Source organism: Hypanus sabinus, chromosome 2, assembly GCF_030144855.1.
Source record: "Hypanus sabinus isolate sHypSab1 chromosome 2, sHypSab1.hap1, whole genome shotgun sequence".
Classification (NCBI taxonomy): Eukaryota; Metazoa; Chordata; class Chondrichthyes; order Myliobatiformes; family Dasyatidae; genus Hypanus; species Hypanus sabinus.
Window position 1 is genome coordinate 35233932 of NC_082707.1, and position 21888 is coordinate 35255819.

At 41.1% G+C, this 21888-nt stretch overlaps 1 protein-coding gene across 10 annotated transcripts in view; it reads left to right on the plus strand.

Moving 5' to 3' along the window:
- The window catches only part of dlg1b (discs large MAGUK scaffold protein 1b), a 479606-nt gene that overhangs the window by 430276 nt on the left and 27442 nt on the right, over positions 1–21888 (plus strand). For all 10 annotated transcript variants that reach the window (XM_059943959.1, XM_059943963.1, XM_059943971.1 and 7 more), the window contains one exon: positions 15230–15296. In XM_059943959.1, coding sequence (XP_059799942.1) covers positions 15230–15296 — 67 coding nt within the window. The remainder of the gene's footprint in view (positions 1–15229; positions 15297–21888) is intronic.

A 21888-nucleotide genomic window follows, 5' to 3' on the forward strand; every position in this document is an offset into this window, starting at 1 on the left:
TGCGTAATGAGGTCTTACTCAACTATAAAGTTTTGCAACAGAATAAAGGCAGGCAAAATAAAGTAGTGGTTATTCAAATACAATGGGAGTTTGGAGCAAAATTCTCATCCTGTTCTCTTCATTTAAGTATTTAAATTGCATTTTTGGAATGCCCAAGTTTTAAGAGGCTGTTTAAAGATTCTGCCTTCTGGCACAAACTGGAAATTATTGAGAATGCAGAATAAGCAAAAAAAAAATCCATTTGCAATGATTTCATTTTTTTTTACCATTTTCCTGTGATCTGTTAATATTAATCCAAACTTAGCATCAGAGATATTTGAATATCTAATGTCCTTTGAGAATAGCGTGATGGGACTTTAATTTCTGAAAACCAATTGTAGATCTGTGTCAAAATTCAGTAAAGGCAAATATCCTCCTTCCTGATGTTGAATGGAATATGAAACACTGCATCTCATATTCATAACAGGTTTTGCTGTGTAAGAGCAAAGATAGTTTTTTCTTGTCATTCTACAATACATGTGTGTAAAGGGGAAAGAAATTATTATTACTCTGGATCCAATGCAGCATTAAAAACACAATAAGCATAAATAAGCACAATAAATATAAAATAAGAACAATCCTATAAAACACAATGTGCAAGTAACTGTTGAGTGTGACCATATAAATAGTCTGATTGTATGCATTTAAAGTGACAGTAGGTGCAGGAATATCTGAACATAAGGCGACTTTGACAGAAAATAATAAAGTCACTTTTGCGAGAGGAACTCTCCTAGGTAACAGCAGGGTGTATAAAACCACAGGAGATAGTGACTCTGTTAGTGTAGGTATGAGGTGTGGAAGTATTCAGATTATACTTAGTCAGTGTGCTAAATAAAAAGTTGAAGTAAGTTTAGTTATAAAATTGGGATTAAACTGGTGAAGTTGTGCATAAATCTTTCAGAAATTTATAACATTTTCCTTTAGTCTCCGTACATTTTTGAAACCCATTATTTCCCATTTTTAAGTAGTTTGGAAATAGAATGGAGAACAATATTTTGAAGACTAATTTTCTTCATAGTTGTCAGCCTTAGTTCATCAGTAATACTCAGAGCCTGTTGACCTTTAGATAGATAGAGATATACTTTATTGATTCCAAAGGAAATTAATGTCACAGTAGCATTACAAGTGCACAGATATACAAATACACAAATATTAGAAGAGCAGTAAGAAAGAATAAAAAATGAGTTACCTCAAACAGTCTAACAGGAGGGGGTCATCATTGTAGAACCTAATAGCTGAGGGTAAGAATGACTTCAGTGGGTGCTCTTTGGAGCAGCATGGTTGTCAGTTTATTGAGCCTGTTGGCATTACCCATGTTGATACCATTGCCCCAGTGCATAGAAGATTGTTCTGGTGACAACAGACTAGTAGAACTGTGACGGAGAGACCTGCATACTCCAAAGGAACTACTTCTCCTCAGGAAGTAGAAGCTACACAGGTCAAAGGTAAACAGGCTCAGAGTATTACTGATGAACTAAGGCTAACAACTATGAAGAAAATTAGACTTTAAAATATTGTTCTCAAGTCTGTCATCCAGGTGCACCCCCAGATACTTGTAGGTCCTCAGCACATCCTCACCCTCACCATCAGTAGTAACAGGCAGCAATGCAGGCTTAGTCTTCCTAAAGTCCATTACTGTCTTACTGATGTTGAGCTGCAGGTGATTCAGCTTGCACCATTTGTCAAAGTCCTCCACCAGGGCCCTGTATTCATCCTCCTGTCCTCCCTTTATACACCCAACTATTGTTGAGTCATCAGAGAATTTCTGCAGATGTCATGATTCAGTGTTGTATCTAAAGTCTGAGGTATACAAGGTAAGCAGGAAGGGAGCCAATACGGTCCCCCGTGGGGTCCCAGTGCTCCTTGTAGTCATGTCTGAAACACGGCTCTGAAGCTGCACAAATGGAAGTGCTAACCTGCATTGAACTGAGCTTTTCCCCCAGCAGTAAGAGCTATGTGGTATTGAAGGCTCTTGAGAAATCAAAAAACATGTGCTGCCCTGCTTATCCAAATAGGAGTAGGCTCTGTTCAGCAGATAGATGACAGCATCGTTGATTCCAATGTGCTCCTGGAAGGCAAACTACAGGGGATCAAGGACTGATCTGACCAAGGGTCGGAGGTGAGCCAGGACCAGCCTCTGTAGCGTCTTCATGAGGCGTGAGGTCAGGGCCACTGGATAGTAGTTATTCAAGAATTTTGGTCGACCCTTCTTGGGTACTGGGACCACACAGTCAGGACCCTTTCCAGCCTAAGACTCAGATTGAAAGTGTGCTGGAGAACTCCACTCAGCTGCTCAGCACACTCCGTCAGGACCCTGGGGTTCACACCGTCGGTCCCAATGCTTTGTCATGTCTGAGTTTCCCCGAAGCCCTTCTCACCTGCTCAGTAGTGAAGGGGAGTCTATGATGACTCGGGAGTTGATGGATAGAGGGGACTGGGAGTGGTGAAGATTGGGACAATAGCAGTTGGTATGTGGAGATGTAGATGGTAGGTGCAGGTCAAGGAAGGTGTGTAGATGGTGGTGGTGATGATGATAATAATAATAATAATAGGTACTTTATTGATCCCAAGTGGGAAATGATTTCATTACAGCAGCAACATTTAAAAACACATTCTTTCTAGTTTAATAACATCTTATAATAAAGTGACCAAAACTGTTCACAAGTGCAGCCTCTCTAGTGTCTTATTCTATTATATCATAATTTCCCAACTCCTATACTTAGTGCCCTGATTGATGGAGTCCAGTGTGTCAAACACTGACTTCACCACCCTATCTACTTGTACTTTCAGCAAACTATGCACATGTACATGTAGGTCCTCTGCCCCATAACATTCCCCAGAGCCCTTCCGTTATATAGCCATTGTGTAAGTCCTACCTGGTTTGATATTCAAAAACACAATACCTCACATTTATTTGGATTGAAAGTCATTTGCCAACCGTCTGCCCACATATCTAACTGACCAAGATTCTCCTTTAATTTTTTATAGCCTGCTACATTATCTACAACACCACCTAACTTAGTATCATCTGTAACCTTAACAACCATGCCTTCTGCATTCACATACAAATTGTTTATATAAATTTACAAACAACAAAATCTTAGCACCAATTCCTGTGACACACAACTAGAAAAAGGCCTCCAGCCTTAGAAATAATTCTGCTCTGTTTCCTCCCTCTAACCAATTATGATTCAAGTCCTCTAAGTCTCCCTGGATCTCATGCAATTTAATCTTCCAGACTATCTTGTCGTGAGGGACCTTGTCAAAGCCCTTGCTAAAGGCCATATAAACAGCATCCTTAGCCCACTGCTCAGCTGCTCTCCTGGTTACCTCAAAGAACACCAAGAGATTTGTCAGTCTTGACTTCCCATGCACAAAGATATGCTGTCCAGGACCAGACCCTGTCTTTCCAAATGTTCGTAGGTCTCGTCCCTCAGAATCCCCTCCAGCAATTTACCCATCATCAGTGTCAAATTCATCAGGCTGTAGTTTCCTGGCATATTTTTGCTACCCTTTTTAAACAGTTGATGCCACATTAGCTACTCTTCAGCTCTGTCTGAACAGACATCAAGCAAATATCTCTGCAAGGGCCTCAGAACTTTCTTGTCAAGCTTCCCACAAGGTCCAAGATTGTACCCCAGGTCAGACCTTGTGGATTTATCCATCTTAATGCATTGTAAAGCCTCTATTAGTTTCTCCCTGCTAATCTGTATGTTGTCCAAGACAACACGACTCATTTCCCCCATTTCCTTAACTTCCATTGTTTTCTCCACCATAAAAACTAATGCAAAATATTGATTAAAAATCTCACCCATTTTCCTTGGTTTCACAAGCTGACAACCATGCTTTTCTTTAAGAGGACCCATTAATATAAAAACATAAGAAGTAGCAGGAGTGGGCCATCTGGTCCATCGAGCCTGCTCCACCATTCAGTAAGATCATGGCTGATCTGGCCATGGACTCATCTCCACCTCCCTGCCTTTTCCCCATAACCCTTAATTCCCCTGTTATGCAAAAATCTATCTAACCTTGTCTTAAATATGTTTACTGAGGTAGCCTCCACTGCTTCATGAGGCAGAGAATTCCACAGATTGACCACTTGCTGGGAAAAGTAGTTCCTCCTCATCTCAGTCCTAAATCTACTCCCCCAAATCTTGAGGCTATGTCCCCTAGTTCTCATGGAAACAACTTTCGTGCCTCTATCTTATCTATCCCTTCAATAATTTTATATGTTTCTATAAGATCTCCTGTCATTCTTCTGAATTCCAGCGGGTAGAGTCCCAGGACACTCTACCTCCTCATTGTCTAACCCCCTCATATCTGGAGTCAATCTGGTGAACCTCCTCTGCACTGCCTCCAAAGCCAGTATATCCTTCTTCAAGTAAGGAGAGCAGAGCTGCATGCAGTACTCCAGGTGCAGCCTCCCCAGTACCCTAGTTACCCTTTTACTCCAATACACCTGTAGAATCATGGGGTTTTGCTTCATTTTGCCTGTCAGATCCTTCTCATATCTTCCATAATTTCTACACTTCCTCACTCCTATACTTTTTGTAGTCCTCAAGAGAGTCACTTGTTCCCAGTGGCTTATGCACAATGTTTGCCTCCCTCTTTTTCTTCACCTAATCTCTACTTTGCATTAAACTCCAGCCAATAGCCCTGTCCATAACCTACTGACCAACCAGTAGATTGGTTGTTGCTATGTGCCTGTTACTATCGCTGCAAACCAGACCAATGAATAAAAATGGGTGAGTATTACATCATTAAAGATGACCTTAGAGGTTTAAAATTATAAACACAAACCAATATGACAAAAGAAATAAAATCCGGCACTACATCAGCAAAAGACTTCTTGCAGAGGAATAGAGTAGGAAATGAGGGTGAACAGATTAACAAGTTCCTGCATTTGCAATTTTTTAAACATTCCAAGTAGGGACAAGCTATCAGCCTGGACATGAAGAATAATTAAGCAGATAAAAGTATAATGTGAGAAATAGGTTTTGAAGCAGCTTTTAAAAATCATTCAGGATTAGTGAAAAAGATCCACCTTGTAAATCATGATAACTATTGGTCTGGCATGAAGGAAAAATGGAAATGATGTGGACTCCAAGGTCAAGAAATGTTATTGTGTAATGTGTCATTTTTATGCAGTTTTAAGATCCCATTCATTTCAGACTGGTTTCTGAGTACCTCCCACCATGTGCCATGACTTTCATTTATCATGCTATGCAAATCCAAAGACGTCATATCGTAAGCCGCTGTGGGTCCATTATAGATTCTCAGGCACAGTAAGATTTTTTGTGCCAAGTGACACTAAATTGGTTTATCATTGTCATGTGGACAGAGGTAGAGTGAAAAGCTTTGCTTTGAATGCCATCAGTACAGACCATTTCATCACTGCAGTGCATTGAGATCATACAAGGGAAAACAGTAACAGAAAGCAGAATAAAGTTACAGGGAAACTGCAGTACAGGCAGGCAATAAGCTGCAAAAACCAGAACAAGAAAGATTGTAAGGTCATGAATTCATCTTGTACCAGGGAACTGTTCAATAGTTGAATAACAGTAGGATAGAAGGTGCCCTCGAGCACGGTGGAATGTGCTTTATATCTTCTGCCCATTGGAGGGGTGAGCAGAGTGTGGGGTGGGTGGGGCCTTTAATTATGTAGGCTGCTTTACCAAGGTAGCATAGGCAGAGTCAATGGAGGGGAGCCATAGAGCTCTATAGCACAGAAACAGGCCCTTCAGCCCATCTAGTCCATGCCAAACTATTATTCTGCCTAATCCCTTCAACCTGCACCTGGAACATAGCCCTCCATACACCTCCTATCCAGGCAGTCATCCAACCTTCTCCTAAATCGAACCTGCATCCACCACTTCCACTGGCAGCTTACTCCACACTCTCACCACCCTCTGAGAGAAGAAATTCCCCTTCATGTTCTCCTTAAACATTTCATGCTGAGCTGAGTACACATTTCTCTCCAGTTTTTTTTGTGGTCTCAGGCAGAGAGCGTCCATGCTGAGCTGTGATACATCCAGATGGGATGCTTTCTGTAGTACATCGATGAGGGTGCAAGGAGCATGCTGAGTAATAGTGATCCTTTCTTGGCCATGGTTGAATTAGTAACTAATAGTGATGGTGACTCCAAGAGCAGTGTGTAAAAAGAACTATGCAGTGCTGGTACCTTGAGCTAGATAGGCATAGGACTGTGCATGCTGAAAGTTTAGGATGAGGCATTTGTAAACATAAGAAAAATGATGCGAAAGGAATGATGTTCACCCCATTGTGTTTCAATTCCTACATTACATATCCTCACCCAGCTGAATTTGCGCACACACCAACATCAATTTGCAATTTCTACATGCGCTACTGTGCTTGCCTGTAGCAGCCGCCAAATCAACGCAGCTGCAGGCAAACGTTGAGGCGCATGTAGAAACGTAGCTTGCGGTCACACTTCCAACTTGAAACCTTCACGTTATGAACGTTTCACAGCAACACAGCCCTATTGTAACCTGGAGAGGACCTGTATCCGAAAGAGGATGTTGATCAATGCAGTTTTCACAACTTTCCTTTGGTTGCATAGCCTCTTACATATCAATATTTAGCAAAGCTTATCAGCTGCTAAGTTTTTGCGAACAGCCTTTTATGATAGTAAATGCTGTTGGAACATCTGACTAATTTGGATGTATTTGAACTTGGTCTCCATTCATGGTGATAGTTAAATTGCATGTACCTTTGATCAACCTTGGAAAGAAATTATCTGCTGATATAGTCTGCTGCAGTGTTTCTGTGTTTCTATTAATTAGCCATAAAGACAAGATGTCCTTCACCCAGTTCAACATCCTTACTTATCATTTTAACTCTGCTCTTGCAAAATGGTTTTTAGTGCTTGAAGTTCATCTCACGGTGTACTGTGGATGGTGGATTAATTTTCATGTAGAATTTCATAAGGAGAATGCTCTGGGTCTGTGGTGTTTGCTAGTTGTGGCCATTGGGTAACATTGTAGTTAAGTTGTCAGACTTCTGATGGGGCCATAAAGCATAGAAGCAGGATCAGGCCATTCAGCCCATTGGGTCTGTTCTGTCATTCCATTATGGCTGATGTATTATCCCCTGAATCCTATGCTCCTGCTTTCTCCCTGTAACCTTTGACACCTTTACTAATAATCTGCTTTAAGTATACCCAATGACTTGGTGTCGTCATGAAGCAATGGATCTCACAGATTCACTACCCTCTGGTGAAAGAAATTCCTCCTCTCTTCTAAACATCTTGCGTTCTGAGGCTCTGCCCTCTGGACCTAGACTCCCCCACTATTGAAAATATCCTCTCCACATCCACTATCTAGGCCTTTTAATATTCAATAGATTTCAATGAGATTGACCCTCATTCTTCTGAACTCCAACGAGTGCAGGTCCAAAGTATTCAAAGGCTCCTCACACATCAATCCCTTCATCCCTGAGGTCATTTTTCATAAACCACCTCTTGACCGTCTCCAATGACAACACATCTTTTCTTAGATAAGGGGCCCCAAACTGCTCAACATATTCTAATTGCCAACTAACCAATGCTTTATAAAGCTTCAGCATAACATCCTTGCTTTTATTCTCAAACTGCCTTAAAATGAATGCTAAAGTTGCAACAACCTGCAATTTAATCATTAGAAAATCCTGCACTAGGCCTCCTAGGACTTCCAAGGTCCTTTTCAGCTCTGATTTTTGAATTTTATCCCAATTTAGAGAATAGCTTATGCCTTCATTCCTTCTACCAATGTACAGGACCGTACATTCCCAGTATTGTGTTTAATCTGCCACTTTCTGCCCATTCTCCTAAACTGACCAAGTCCTTTTGCAGACTCCCTGCCTGCCCTCCATCTATTTGTGTATCATCCGCAACATTGGCCACAAAGCTATCAGTTCCATCAACATGAACAGAAGCAGTTCCAACACCAACCCCTGCAGAACATCACTAGTCACTGGCAACCAATTAGGCCCTTTTTATTCCCACACTTTACCACCTGCCTGTCAGCCAATCATCTATTCATATTAATATCTTTCCAGTACTTTGATCTTGTTTAGCAGTTTCGTATGCAGGCCTTCTGAAAACCCAAGTAAACAATAACCACAGACTTTCCTTTGTCTATTCTGCCTGTTATTTCTTCAAAGAATTCCAATAGATTTACTAAGTAAGATCTCCCCTTAAGGAAACCATGCTGACTTGGCCCATTTTATCTTGTGCCTCCCAAAAACGCATCTCTAATATTGGACTCCAATATCTTTCCAACCACTGGTCAAGCCAACTGGTCTATAATTTTCTTTCTTCTGCCTCTCTCCCTTCTTAAAGAGTGGAGTGACATTTGTGATACTAATGCTTCCATAATGTCTTCAGCCACCTCTTCCGGAACCCCAGTGTGTAGTCCGATAGGTCCGGGTGACATCTCCCCTCAGACTCTTCAGTCTGTGGCGATGTGAGTTGTAATCCCAATAATAGAGTTGAAGAATATCAACTGAAATAATTAAATAAATTTCAACTTCAAGTTTATTTTCATTCAAACATACACGTGCATTCACCCAAACAAAACAATGTTCCATTGACACCAAGGTGAAAAACACAGTACATATAGCACATACAGCACATAAAATAATATTAACATATAATAAAATCTGTGGATGTACAGCTTGACATAAAGCACATATATGACATACAGTTAAATATACAACAGTGTACTGCTACTGGTGTTGTCATGAAAAATGTGTACTGGGTGGTAGCTGGGAGCTCAGAAGTCTCATCTTGGGAAAAGAAGCTGTTCTGAAGCTTAGCAGTACTTGTTATTACACTGCAGTGCCTTCTACATGCCTTTAGGAGGTTAAAGAGATTGTGGGACAGATGGGAGGGATCCTTGTAAATGCCGAGAGCTCTATGAATGCCTTTTAATTGGAGTAAGGGGAATTTTGAGGCTATCAGGCAGGAAATTGGAGGCTTAAATTGAAAACAGATGTCTCAGGGAAAAGAACGGAAGAAATGTGGCAAATGTTTAGGGGATATTTGTCTAGAGTTCTGTATAGGTACGTTCCAATGAGACAGGGAAGTTATGGTAGTGTACAGGAACCATGGTGTACAAAGGCTGTAATAAATCTAGTCAAGAAAAGAAAAGCTTACAAATGGTTCAGACAGCTAGGTAATGTTAGAGATCTAGAAGATTATAAGGCTAACAGGAAGGAACTTAAGAAATTAGGAGAGGCAGAAGGGGCCATGAGAAAGCCTTGACAGGCAGAATTAAGGAAAACCCAAGGCATTCTAGAAGTATGTGAAGAGCAAGAGGATAAGACGTGAAAGAATAGGACCAATCAAATGTGACAGTGGGAAAGTGTGTATGGAACCGGAGGAAATAGCAGAGGTACTTAATGAATACTTTACTTCAGTATTCACTATGGAAAAGGACCTTAGTGATTATTGTGATGACTTGCAGCAGACTGAAAAGCTTGAGCATGTAGATATTAAGAAAGAGGATGTGCTGGAGCTTTTGGAAAGCATCAAGTTGGATAAGTTACCGGGACCGGGCGAAATGTACCCCAGGCTACTGTGGGAGTCGAGGGAGGAGATTACTCAGCCTCTGGCAATGATCTTTGCATTATCAGTGAGGACAGGAGAGGTTCCAGAGGATTGGAGGGTTGTGAATGTTGTTCCTTTATTCAAGAAAGGGGGTAGAGATAGCTCAGGAAATTATAGACCAGTGAGTCTTACCTGAGTGGTTGGTAAGTTGATAGAGAAGATCCTGAGAGGCAGGATTTATGAACATTTGGAGTGGTATAATATGATTAGGAGTAGTCAGCATGGCTTTGTAAAGGGTAGGTTGTGCCTTACAAGCCTGATTGAATTTTTTGTGGATGTGACTAAACACATTGATGAAGGAAGAGCAGTAGATGTAGTGTATATGGATTTCAGCAAGGCATGGGATCAAAGGAGACATTGCTTTGTGGATCCAGAATTGGTTTGCCCACAGAAGGCAAAGAGTGGTTGTAGACGGGTCATATACTGCATGGAGGTCAGTCACCAGTGGAGTACCTCAGGGATCTGTTCTGGGACCCTTACTCTTCATGATTTTTATAAATGACCTGGATGAGGAAGTGGAGGGATGGGTTAGTAAGTGTGCTGATGACACAGAGGGTGGAGGTGTTGTGGAAAGTGTGGAGGGCTGTTAGAGGTTACAGCAGGACATTGATAGGATGCAAAACCGGGCTGAGAAGTGGCAGATGGAGTTCAACCCAGTTAAGTGTGAAGATGTTCATTTTGGTAGGTCATATTTGGCAGAATATTCTATTAATCATAAGACTCTTGGCAGTGTGGAGGTTCAGAGGGATCTTGGGGTCCGAGTCCATAGGACGCTCAAAGCAGGTTGACTTTGTGGTTAAGAAGACATATGTTCTGTTGGCCTTCATCAATCATGGAATTGAATTTAGGAGACAAGAAGTAATGTTATAGCTATATATGATCCTGGTCAGACCCCACTTGGAGTACTGTGCTCAGTTCTGGTGGCCTGACTACTGGAAGAATGTGGAAGCCATAGAAAGGGTGCAGAGGAGATTTACGAGGATGTTGCCTGGATTAGAGAGCATGCCTTATGAGAGTAAGTTGAGAGAACTCAGCCTTTTCTCCTTGGAGCGATGGAGGATGAGAGGTGACCTGATAGAGGTGTACAAGTTGATGAGAGGCATTGATTGTGTGGATAGTCAGAGGCTTTTTCCCAGGTGTGACGAGATCTTAAGGTTTATTCAATATGGACTGTGCCTTTAAAAAGAGTTTTTTGGCTGCCGGCAACGGTGGTGGAGGTGGATACAATAGGGTCTTTTAAGAGGCTTTTAGATAGGTACATGGAGCTTAGTAGTATAGAGGGCCTAGTAATTTCTAAGGTAGGGACTTGTTCAGCACAACTTTGAGGGCCGAAGAGCCTGTATTGTGCTGTAGGTTTTCTATGTTTCTATGTACTAGTAGAATAATGGTGAGTGTGAAATGCTGAATAATGGGTAAAATTTCATTATGTCCCCTAATGAAGGAGCAGAGTTGGTAGTGGGGAAGAAAATCTTCTATTTTTTCCTGCTCTGACATATTTATGAATCCAGATTTACCAGTTTAGTTAAAACTTAAAACTCTCAAGTGTGCTTTCAGTTCATGGAAGGATAGATTGAATTTTCAATTTCTGGCAAACCACCTGCCCCTGCCAATGCCTATGAAAATTATGCTTTCTTTCTCCTGTGCCTGTGGCAGGATCTTGATTAAAGGAGCCAGCCCAGTTCTCAGACAAAGAATCCCTGCACTTTGAAGTATCTTTAACTCCAATTATGCATTTGGAGTGGTGCATAGAAACAAATCAGCCTTTATGCTTCTGAAAGAACCAAACTGGCAATGTTTTATGCACTGATTCAGCAGATTATCAAAGTTCTAATAAATATTCCTGAAATTTAAAATGCTGTAAACTTTTAAAAAGCAATGGCAATCAATAAGCTCAATTTAAAATCTCTAAAATTAGAACTCAACTGGAATCCTTCATGTTTCTTCTGCATAGAAGGCCAAATGCGTAAGTTCCTAGAACCATAAAGTAGAGGAGCAGAATTAGGCAATTTGGCCTATGGCGACTTCTCCACCATTTCATCATGGCCGATTCATTTTCTCTGTCACCCCCATCTCCTGCCTTCTCGCCATATGCCTTCATGCCCTGAATAATCAAGAATCTGTCAACCTGTGTCTTAAACATACCCAATGACTTGGCCTCCACAACCGCCTGTGGCAGTGAATTCCACAGATTCACCACTTTCTGGCTGAAGAAATTCCTCCTCCTCATCTCTGTTCTAAAAGGACCCTCACCCCATTCTGAAGCTGAGCCATCTGGTCTGAGACACTCCCAACATAGGAAAAATCCTCTCTACATCCAATCTCTCAAAGCCTTTCACCATTCAATAGCTTTCAATTAGATCACCCCTCATTCTTCTGAATTTCAGTGAATACAGACCATCAAATGCTCCTCATGTGACCAGCCGTTTAATCCTGGAATTGTTTTCATGAACCTCCTTTGAACCCGCTCCAGTTTCAGTACATCCTTTCTAAGATAAGTAGCCCCAAACTGCTCACAAAAATCCAAGTGAGGCCTCACCAGTGCTTTTTAAAGTCTTAACATTACATCCTTGCTTTATTTTCTGGTCCTCTTGAAATGAATGCTAACATAGCAATTGCCTTCCTCACCACCGACTCAACCTGCAAATTAACCTTTAGGGAATCCTGCAATAGGGCTCCCAAGTCCCTTTGCACCTCAAATTTTTGAATTTTCTATCAAAGTCTTCAATTCTATCATGGAATTTATTGACATATAACCTAAAAAGATGTGGTTTCAACAGAGAGCCCTGTGAAACGCTGCTAGTCGCTGGCAGCCAACTCGAAAAGGCTCCCTTTAATCTCACTTTTTGCTTCCTGCCAATTATCCACTGGTCCAGGTGATGTATCTACTTTCAGACCTTCATCCTAGTAATAGCAACTTTACACACCTCTGCCCCTGACACTTCCGAACTTCCAGCATACGGCTAGAGTCTTCCACAGTAGATTGATGCACAATACTTATTTAGTTCATCCACCATTTCCTTGTCCCCCATTATTACCTCTCCAGCATTATTTTTCAATGGTCCAATATCCACTCCACCTCTTTTTAACACTTTATGTGTCTGAAGAAACTTTTGGTATCCTCTTTAATATTATTGGCTACCTTAGCTTTGAATTCCAGCTTTTCTTTTTTTTAGTTGCCTTCTGTTGATTTTTAAAAACTTCCCAATTCTCTAACTCCCCACTAATTGTTGGTCTGCTATATACACTCTCTTTTGCCTTTATGTTGGTTTTAACTCGCTTGTTAGCCATGGTTATGTCATTTTGCCTTTAGAATACGTCTTTCTCTTTGGGATGGATATACCCTGCATCTTCTGAATTGCTTTCTGAAATTCCAGCCATTGCTGCTCTGCCATCATCCCTGACATGTTCTTTCCCAATCAGTTTTGGCTAGCTCCTCTCTCGTGCCTTTGTAATTCCTTTTACTCCGCTGTATTACTGGTACATCTGACAGTAGCTTCTGCTCAAATTGCAGGGTGAATTCTATGATATTATGATCACTCTCTCCTTTACCTTAAGCTCCCTAATCAATTCCAGTTCAATGCACAATCCAGAATAGCTGATTCCCCAGTGCTTTCAACACCAGGCTGCTCTAAAATGTCATCTCAGAGGCATTCTAGGATGTCCTCCTCTTGGGATCCAGCACCAACTTGATTTTCTCAATCTACCAACATACTGAAATCCCCCGTTACATTGCCTTTTTGCCAGGCATTTTCTAATACCCTTTGAAATTTGTAGACCACATCCTTGCTACTGTTTGGGGGTCTGTATATAACTCTCATCAGGGTCTTTTTACCCTTGCAGTTCCTTAGCTCTACCCACAATGATTCAACACCTTCTAACACAATGTCAGCTCTCTCTAATGATTTGATTTCATTTTTTAGCCAACAGAGCCATGCCACCCCCTCTGCCTATCTACTTGTTCTTTTGATACAATGCGTATCCTTGGACGTTAAGCTTCCAGCTATAAACTTCTTTCAGCCACGATTCAGTGATGCCAAAATCATACCTGCCCATCTGTAACTGTGCTACAAGTTCATCCACCTTATTCTATATACTGTGCACATTCAATATAACACCTTTTCAATCTTGTCCACCTTTTACTTTACAACTCATCCTGTTAACTGCCATTTTGCCCTGACATCAGCTTCTCCTTCCTAGGAGTCTCACAACACAGTTTGCAAGCCAAATACTTCATCCTCTGCGCTATCACTCTGATCCCCAACCCCCTGACGAGTTAGTGTAAACCCTCCCAGACAGCTCTAGTAAACTTGCCCAAAGGAATATTGATTTTCCTCGGGTTCAGGTGTAACCCGTCCTTTTTGTGCAGGTCATACCTTCTACAGAAGGGATCCTAATGATCCATAAATCTGAACCCCTGCCAATATGAACCATGACTTCTGGCTGAGCACCCTTCCCCTGGAAAATACAGTGGACCTGATCTGAGAAATCCCCAACCCTGGAACCTGGGAGGCTACATACCATCCTGGTGTTTCTTATCACGCCTACAGAATCTCGTCTCTGTTCCTCTGACAATGGAATCTCCTATCACCACTGTAGTCTTCTTCATTTCTCTTCTTTTCTGAGCCACAGCACTCAACTAAGTTAAGAGGAGATTTACAAGAGTGTTGTTGGGACTGGAGAACTATATTCATGAAGAGAGCATGGTTTATTTGGGATTGTTCTCCATAGATCAAAGAAGAGATTTAAGGTGTACTAAAATTGAGAGGTTTGGATGGTGAACAATTGGGTGATATAATTGGTTAAAGGATTAGAGTGGAGTGGAAGATTTTGTTTTCTTTGTGGGGATGATTAGGATCTCGAGTTCGCTCTCTGAAAGAATGATGGAGACAGAAACTTTTGCTAGGCTTTTGAAATTACCTGCACGAAAAACCGTAATCTGCAAAGTTATAAACCAGAAGCTGGAGAGTGTGATGAAGCTTTTAATCTATTTTGATATAATTGGTCAAACAGCTTCCTTTTGTGCTGCAAGTTCCTAATGTTTTATTTCTATTTCTATTTCTGAATATGTTTCCTAAAGATGGAAACTATCTTAATAAGGAATTATCAGAGATCAAGCTTGCAACCCTGTAAGTTGCTGTTATGGACTGGAGAAGGACAACTGCAATGTCACATTACCTAGTGGTACCTCCTCCCAGTAGCTGGTGTTCGTTAGAGAATTGGATGCGAATGTCAGGAACTGAGCCTGTCGCTGCATCTCCTGCCTTCCTAAAGTTATCTTCTGTTTTTCTTGTGTTTCTCATATTTAAGTGAAGTTGAAAATGAATCAAATTTTTGTGCATGTGCCACTCTACGTGTTAGCTTTAGGCTGGACTGTTAAGGCTATTCTTCACAAAGGAGGTTAATTTTTCATGCCTCCCTTGCAAGTGTTGATAGCGAAATGCTGCTCCCTTATTGGTTTGAAGGTATACATTGGTAGAAAATTAGGCCTTCAATTCGAAATGTATTAAGGTGATTTGCAAGTATGTAAATCTCTTTGATTTGATTCTAATTTTTTGACTTTCTTTATTTTGCTGACTCGGAAAGAGTTGAGAAGAAAGAACGGGCCAGGTTAAAGACAGTGAAATTTAATTCAAAATCAAGAGATAAAGGGGTAAGTGTTTCTTGTGGGGGAAGGGAAGGTTTACAATTTGCATTTTTATATCAGTAGAATTATTTACATCCTTAAAAGAAAGTGATTATCTTTCTATTTGAATTAAAATGTCAAATAACGTATGTGAAAGACTTAAACAAGAATCTTGAGACCATAGAACTGTTTCACTCTGTAGATTTCCTCTGTTAAACTGGAAAGTTCATGTTCTGAAAATTACCTGCTGATTTATCGTTATTTCTTAACATTTAATGAATGAATGCATTCCACTTAAATCCAACAAACTGGGGTTACAGCTGGAGACTTCACAAATTAGTGATGCAAGTTAAGTACATTTGGGTATTTTTCTTTGTTGAAGGTGCTACACTACTGGACATTATGTCGAGGCCCAGTAAAAAATTTTAAGTGTAGTCCATGTGATAGTGCTGCACCTAAGTGTATGTGGCTTCACTTGTTAATTCTGGTCCTAAAACTGGGTCCCACATAGATACAGTAGTGAAATACCTGATTTATTTGGCATTACAAAGAATTAGTGTTCACTTGGCGCAAGGTCCTGACATTGTAGTAATCCAGTATATGAGCATTGATGGATAATGGCTGCACTGCTGACCAGCTCACTGTCAGGAGCGGCAAGGTATTTTGCACTGAGGCTACAATCTGCAACTTTTCAGCACCTTCTCCACATTGTAGATGTGGAGAAACATCAGGAACCATTCAGCAAATGTATAGTTAAATTTGTTTTACAAGTTCATTAGCTTTTTTTCCACTGAACTGAGGGTGCAATGAAAGGTTATAAGCAGGTTCCAAAATTAGATCTGATTATCCCATCAATTTTAATTCCAAAAACCTTCAGGTGCTCCATTCTTCAAGACTAGTATAAAGTCCTATAGATTTTGTTATTGTTTAAATAGAAGGGTGTTGCATGTCAAAACTTCCACTGCAGTCTGTCCAATAGTAAATCCACTAAAGGAAGATTCGAACTTAGTCAGGTTCTATCAGATTGAAGGGTGTAAAAGTGTAGAGGGTAAACCAATTGAATAATCCATGAATGTTTTATCGTAGGTGATTTATAACACAATCCAAACTCCTCATGTAGATAAAGACAAGCTGGATTTGGGTTAGATTTGCACTGATTGAGATCACTTCTGTAATTATGAAACCTTTTCCAAGATGACAGTTCCACCTTGTTCTTCTAGTAATGCTAACCCCACCTATGCCTTCTTTAGCATAACTAAGCAAGTAATGTACTATCTTCATGGCTAACTCTGTCAGTAAAGATGATTCCAGCATAGGCTGAGACTTCACCTATCCCATTTCAAACAAGCGAAAATCTGCAGATGTTGGAAATCCAAGTAACACAAACAAAATGCTGGAGGAACTCAGCAGGCCAGGCAACATCTAAGGAAAAGAGTACAGTCAATGTTTCAGACTGAAACCCTTCATCAGGACCAGAGAAAAGAAGATAAGGAGTCAGAGTTTACTTTGCCCCTCCTCCCTCCGGTTTCATCTATCACCTTGTGTTTCTCCCGCACCCCCCCCCCACCCCAATTCTGACTCCTCATCTTTTTTTCTCCAGTCCTGCTGAAGGGTCTTGGCCCAAAACATCAATTGTACTCTTCTCTATAGATGCAGCCTGGCCTGCTGAGTTCCTGCAGCATTTTGCTTGTGTCACCTATCCCATCATTGCTTCCAGTCTCAATTATGAGCAATATCAAGTAGAGCCAAAACACTATTCCTTCTGGACTCAACTTGAAACTGTTTGCAAAGCAGATTTTCCCTTCATTGTTGCTCTGGTACCACAGTCTTCACTTGACCATCCCTTGCATGCAAAACTAAATACAAATTGTTTTTAATCTTCGTATTCCAGCCTTCAACGGTTAAATGAGTCTTGTTCCAGGACCTTATAAAAGCAGTGAATTGGAAGAATAAAGCTGCAGTATAAAATAAATTTTCTTCAGATGGGCATCAGCAAAGTTGAACTTGTGATTTAGTTTGAAATTGGGCATAAGTGAGCAATATCTGAGGGTTTAATATCTCTTGGTGCAGGGGGCAGGGTTTTAGATTTTTGGATCATTGGGATCTCTTCTGGGGAAGGTGGGACCTGTACAGATTGGATGGGGTGCACCTGAACTTGAGGGGGAGCAATATCCTTGCTGGTAGGTTTGCTTGCATGGTTTGGGAGGGTTTAAACTAATTTGCAAGGGGGGTGGGACCCGGAGTAATAGAGCAGTGCATGGAGTAAAGCCAGATCTAACATATAGAGAGGCTTTGAGGAAAGAGCTGCAGAATAAAGGGTATAAAGGTAGTAAGGTAGAAGGGCTAAAGTGTGTGCACTTCAATGCAAGAAGCATCAGGACCAAAGGTGATGAACTGAGAGCTTGGATACGTACATGGAATTATGATGTAGTGGCCATTACGGAGACTTGGCTGGCACCAGGGCAGGAATGGATTCTCAATATTCCTGAATTTAAGTGCTTTAAAAGGGATAGGGGGGTGGGGAAGGGGAGGTGGGGTGGCATTACTGGTCAGGGATACTATTACAGCTGCAGAAAGGGTGGGTAATGTAGCAGGATCCTCTTTTGAGTCAGTATGGGTGGAAGTCAGGAACAGGAAGGGAGCAGTTACTCTACTGGGGTATTCTATAGGCCGCCTGGTTACAGCAGAGATACCGAGGAGCAGATGGGAGGGCAGATTTTGGAAAGGTGCAAAAATAACAGGGTTGTTATCATGGGTGACTTTCACTTCCCTAATATTGATTGGCACTTGATTAGTTCCAAGGGTTTAGATGGGGCAGAGTTTGTTAAGTGTGTCCAGGATGGATTCCTGTCACAGTATGTTGACAGGCCGACTCGGGGGAATGCCATACTAGATCTAGTATTAGGTAACGAACTGGGACAGGTCACAGATCTGTCAGTGGGTGAACATCTGGGGGACCACTCCCTGACCTTTAGCATTATCATGGGAAAGGATAGAATCAGAGAGGACAGGAAAATTTTTAATTGGGGAAGGGCAAATCATGAGGCTATAAGGCTAGAACTTGTGGGTGTGAACTGGGATGATGCTTTTGCAGGGAAATGTACTATGGACATGTGGTCGATGTTTAAGGATCTCTTGCAGGATGTTAGGGATAAATTTGTCCCGGTGAGGAAGATAAAGAATGGTAGGGTGAAGGAACCATGGGTGACAAGTGGAAAATCTAGTCAGGTGGAAGAAGACAGCATACATGAGGTTTAGGAAGCAAGGATCAGATGGGTTATTGAGGAATATAGGGTAGCAAGAAAGGAGCTGAAAAAAAGGGCTGAGAAGAGCAAGAAGGGGGCATGAGAAGGCCTTGGCGAGTAGGGTAAAGGAAAACCCCAAGGCATTCTTCAATTATGTGAAGAACAAAAGGATGACAGGAGTGAAGGTAGGACTGATTAAAGATAAAAGTGGGAAGTTGTGCCTGGAGACTGTGGAAGTGAGCGAGGTCCTCAAAGAATACTTCTCTTCGGTATTCACCACTGAGAGGGAACTTGATGACGGTGAGGACAATATGAGTGAGGTTGATGTTCTGGAGCATGTTGATATTAAGGGAGAGGAAGTGTTGGAGTGGTTAAAATACATTAGGACGGATAAGTCCCCGGGGCCTGACAGAATATTCCCCAGGCTGCTCCACGAGGCAAGGGAAGAGATTGCTGAACCTCTGGCTAGGATCTTGTTGTCCTTGTTGTCCACAGGAATGGTACTGGAGGATTGGAGGGAAGCGAATGTTGTCCCCTTTTTCAAAAAAGGTAGTAGGGATGGTCCAGGTAATTACAGACCAGTGAGCCTTACATCTGTGGTGGGAAAGCTGTTGGAAAAAATTCTTAGAGATAGGATCTATGGGCATTTAGAGAATCATGGTCTGATCAGGGACAGTCAGCATGGTTTTGTGGAGGGCAGATCGTGCCTAACAAGCCTGATAGAGTTCTTTGAGGAGGTGACCAGGCATATAGATAAGGGTAGTGCAGTGGATGTGATCTACATGGATTTTAGTAAGGCATTTGACAAGGTTCCACATGGTAGGCTTATTCAGAAAGTCAGAAGGCATGGGATCCAGGGAAGTTTGGCCAGATGGATTCAGAATTGGCTTGCCTGCAGAAGGCAGAGGGTTGTGGTGGAGAGAGTACATTCAGATTGGAGGGTTGTGACTAGTGGTGTCCCACAAGGATCTGTTCTGGAACCTCTACTTTTTGTGATTTTTATTAACTACCTGGATGTGGGGGTAGAAGGGTGGGTTGGCAAGTTTGCAGACGGCACAAAGGTTGGTGGTGTTGTAGCTAGTGTAGAGGATTGTTGAAGATTGCAGAGAGACATTGATAGGACGCAGAAGTGGGCTGAGAAGTGGCAAATGGAGTTCAACCTGGAGATGTGTGAGGTGGTACACTTTGGAAGGACAAACTCCAAGGCAGAGTACAAAGTAAATGGCAGGATACTTGGTAGTGTGGAGGAGCAGAGGGATCTGGGGGTACATGTCCACAGATCCCTGAAAGTTGCCTCACAGGTAGATAGGGTAGTTAAGAAAGCTTATAGGGTGTTAGCTTTCATAAGTCGAGGGATAGAGTTTAAGAGACACGATGTAATGATGCAGCTCTATAAAACTCCAGTTAGGCCACACTTGGAGTACTGTGGCCAGTTCTGGTTGCCTCAGTATAGGAAGGATGTAGAAGCATTGGAAAGGGTACAGAGGAGATTTACCAGGATGCTGCCTGGTTTAGACAGTATGGATTATGATCAGAGATTAAGGGAGCTAGGGCTTCTCTCTTTGGAGAGGAGGATGAGAGGAGACATGATAGAGGTGTACAAGATATTAAGAGGAATAGACAGAGTGGACAGCCAGCGCCTCTTCCCCAGGGCACCAGTGCTCAGTACAAGAGGACATGGCTTTAAGGTAAGGGGAGGAAAGTTCAAGGGGGATATTAAAGGAAGGTTTTTCACTCAGAGAGTGGTTGGTGCGTGGAATGCACTGCCTGAGTCAGTGGTGGAGGTAGATACACTAGTAAAATTTAAGAGACTACGAGACATGGATATGAATAGACATGGATTAGGTATGGATTGTGCCATGATGGTACAATACCGATAAACATTATGTTATATTGTACGCATTTTCTACTTTTTGTAGAAACAGCTGCAGGTGGAGAAGAACACCTCTCAGGAATTCCTCCAAATGCTTATAACTTTTGCCTCTCCTTCATTGCAATGTTCTTCACTTCTCAAATTCTAAATTACATCACCCTGCTCGGTTTTATTTGGTCTCCTGGTGAGGATTGTCATTCCTCTGCCTGAGCAGACGCTTTACGGGTTAAGAATGCCTGTTTTTTTTTAATCAATATGCTGACCAGCAGAAGTTAAACCATAGCTCTCCTGTTATGTGACAGCAGCAGTGCAGTTTCATTCATTAGTAATTTTTAATTCAGGGATGGAGAGAAAGTAAAAGATAACGCTGGTTAAATTAAATAGTGAACATGTATTTCTGATTAGAAAATGTTATCTTACACATCTTCTTAAAAAAAGTGAATTATTATAAAATTCTGATTTTCATTCATAAACATTCAATTGTGATTTTTTAATATCAAAGTATGCATTTAACTTTAAATTTATATAGCCAAGAATGACTAAGATTAACAGCATGCTTCTACCTGCTGTGGTTTTAAAATAAATGCTGATGACCTTTTTCTGTGCTAAATGTAGAACCTATATTGTTGCTCTTTACATGCCTGTTAGGTTGGAACAATTGTTGACTGATGTGCACAGAAACATGCATGTGTTGTGTTGCAAGAGGATTGCAATAAAAACGCTTGCCATTGATGAAGATTGCATTTCTTGGAGCTCTTTTACCAAATAATAGTCAAACTCCTTGATGACATTGGTAAATGCCAAGCTCTACCTCGCTATGCATGCACTGTACTTAAAAGAGAAACTTGCCTTTCAAGCTCAAAATCCATTTTCTCTTGTTTCGGGTGTAAGCATTGGTGAGCATCTGGGTACCATTTTTTGATTGGATTTTCTCTTGCCATTTTGATTTGAACTGTTTGGAGTTCATTTTAACATTCCGTTTTGCTAATATAAAATGGATGGCATTAAAACGAATCTTGGCCAAATAAAAAAGACATTTTTATTATTCACATATTAGTTTTCCAAATCTTAACCAATGGGGGGAAATGTTAGTGTTTCTTATTATACAGCTAAAGCACTAAAGTTGAGAAACCATCAACACAATTGTAACTAACTTTAACTAACCCATTTGTCTTTAACTTTTATCATGTAATCATTGCCATATTTTTCAATAATATCTGGCCTTTCTTTTCCTGTATATCAAGTTCTCTCTCATGTTACTACTCACACATGTGATGTTTTTCTCCTATTGCTTCCACAAGCCGGCTCCTTTAGAGGCTTTTTAGTTCTAATTCTTCTTCAAATGAAGCTTAATAAACTTTGGAATAAGAGTTCTTTTTAATAGTTTACGTGCATTACTACTCATGATTAGTTGTTTTAGGTTTTGCCCCAGAATAAATAAATCTTGTAGACTTACCTGAAATTCTTGAGAAATTGGATTTTTATTATTTTGATGCATTTT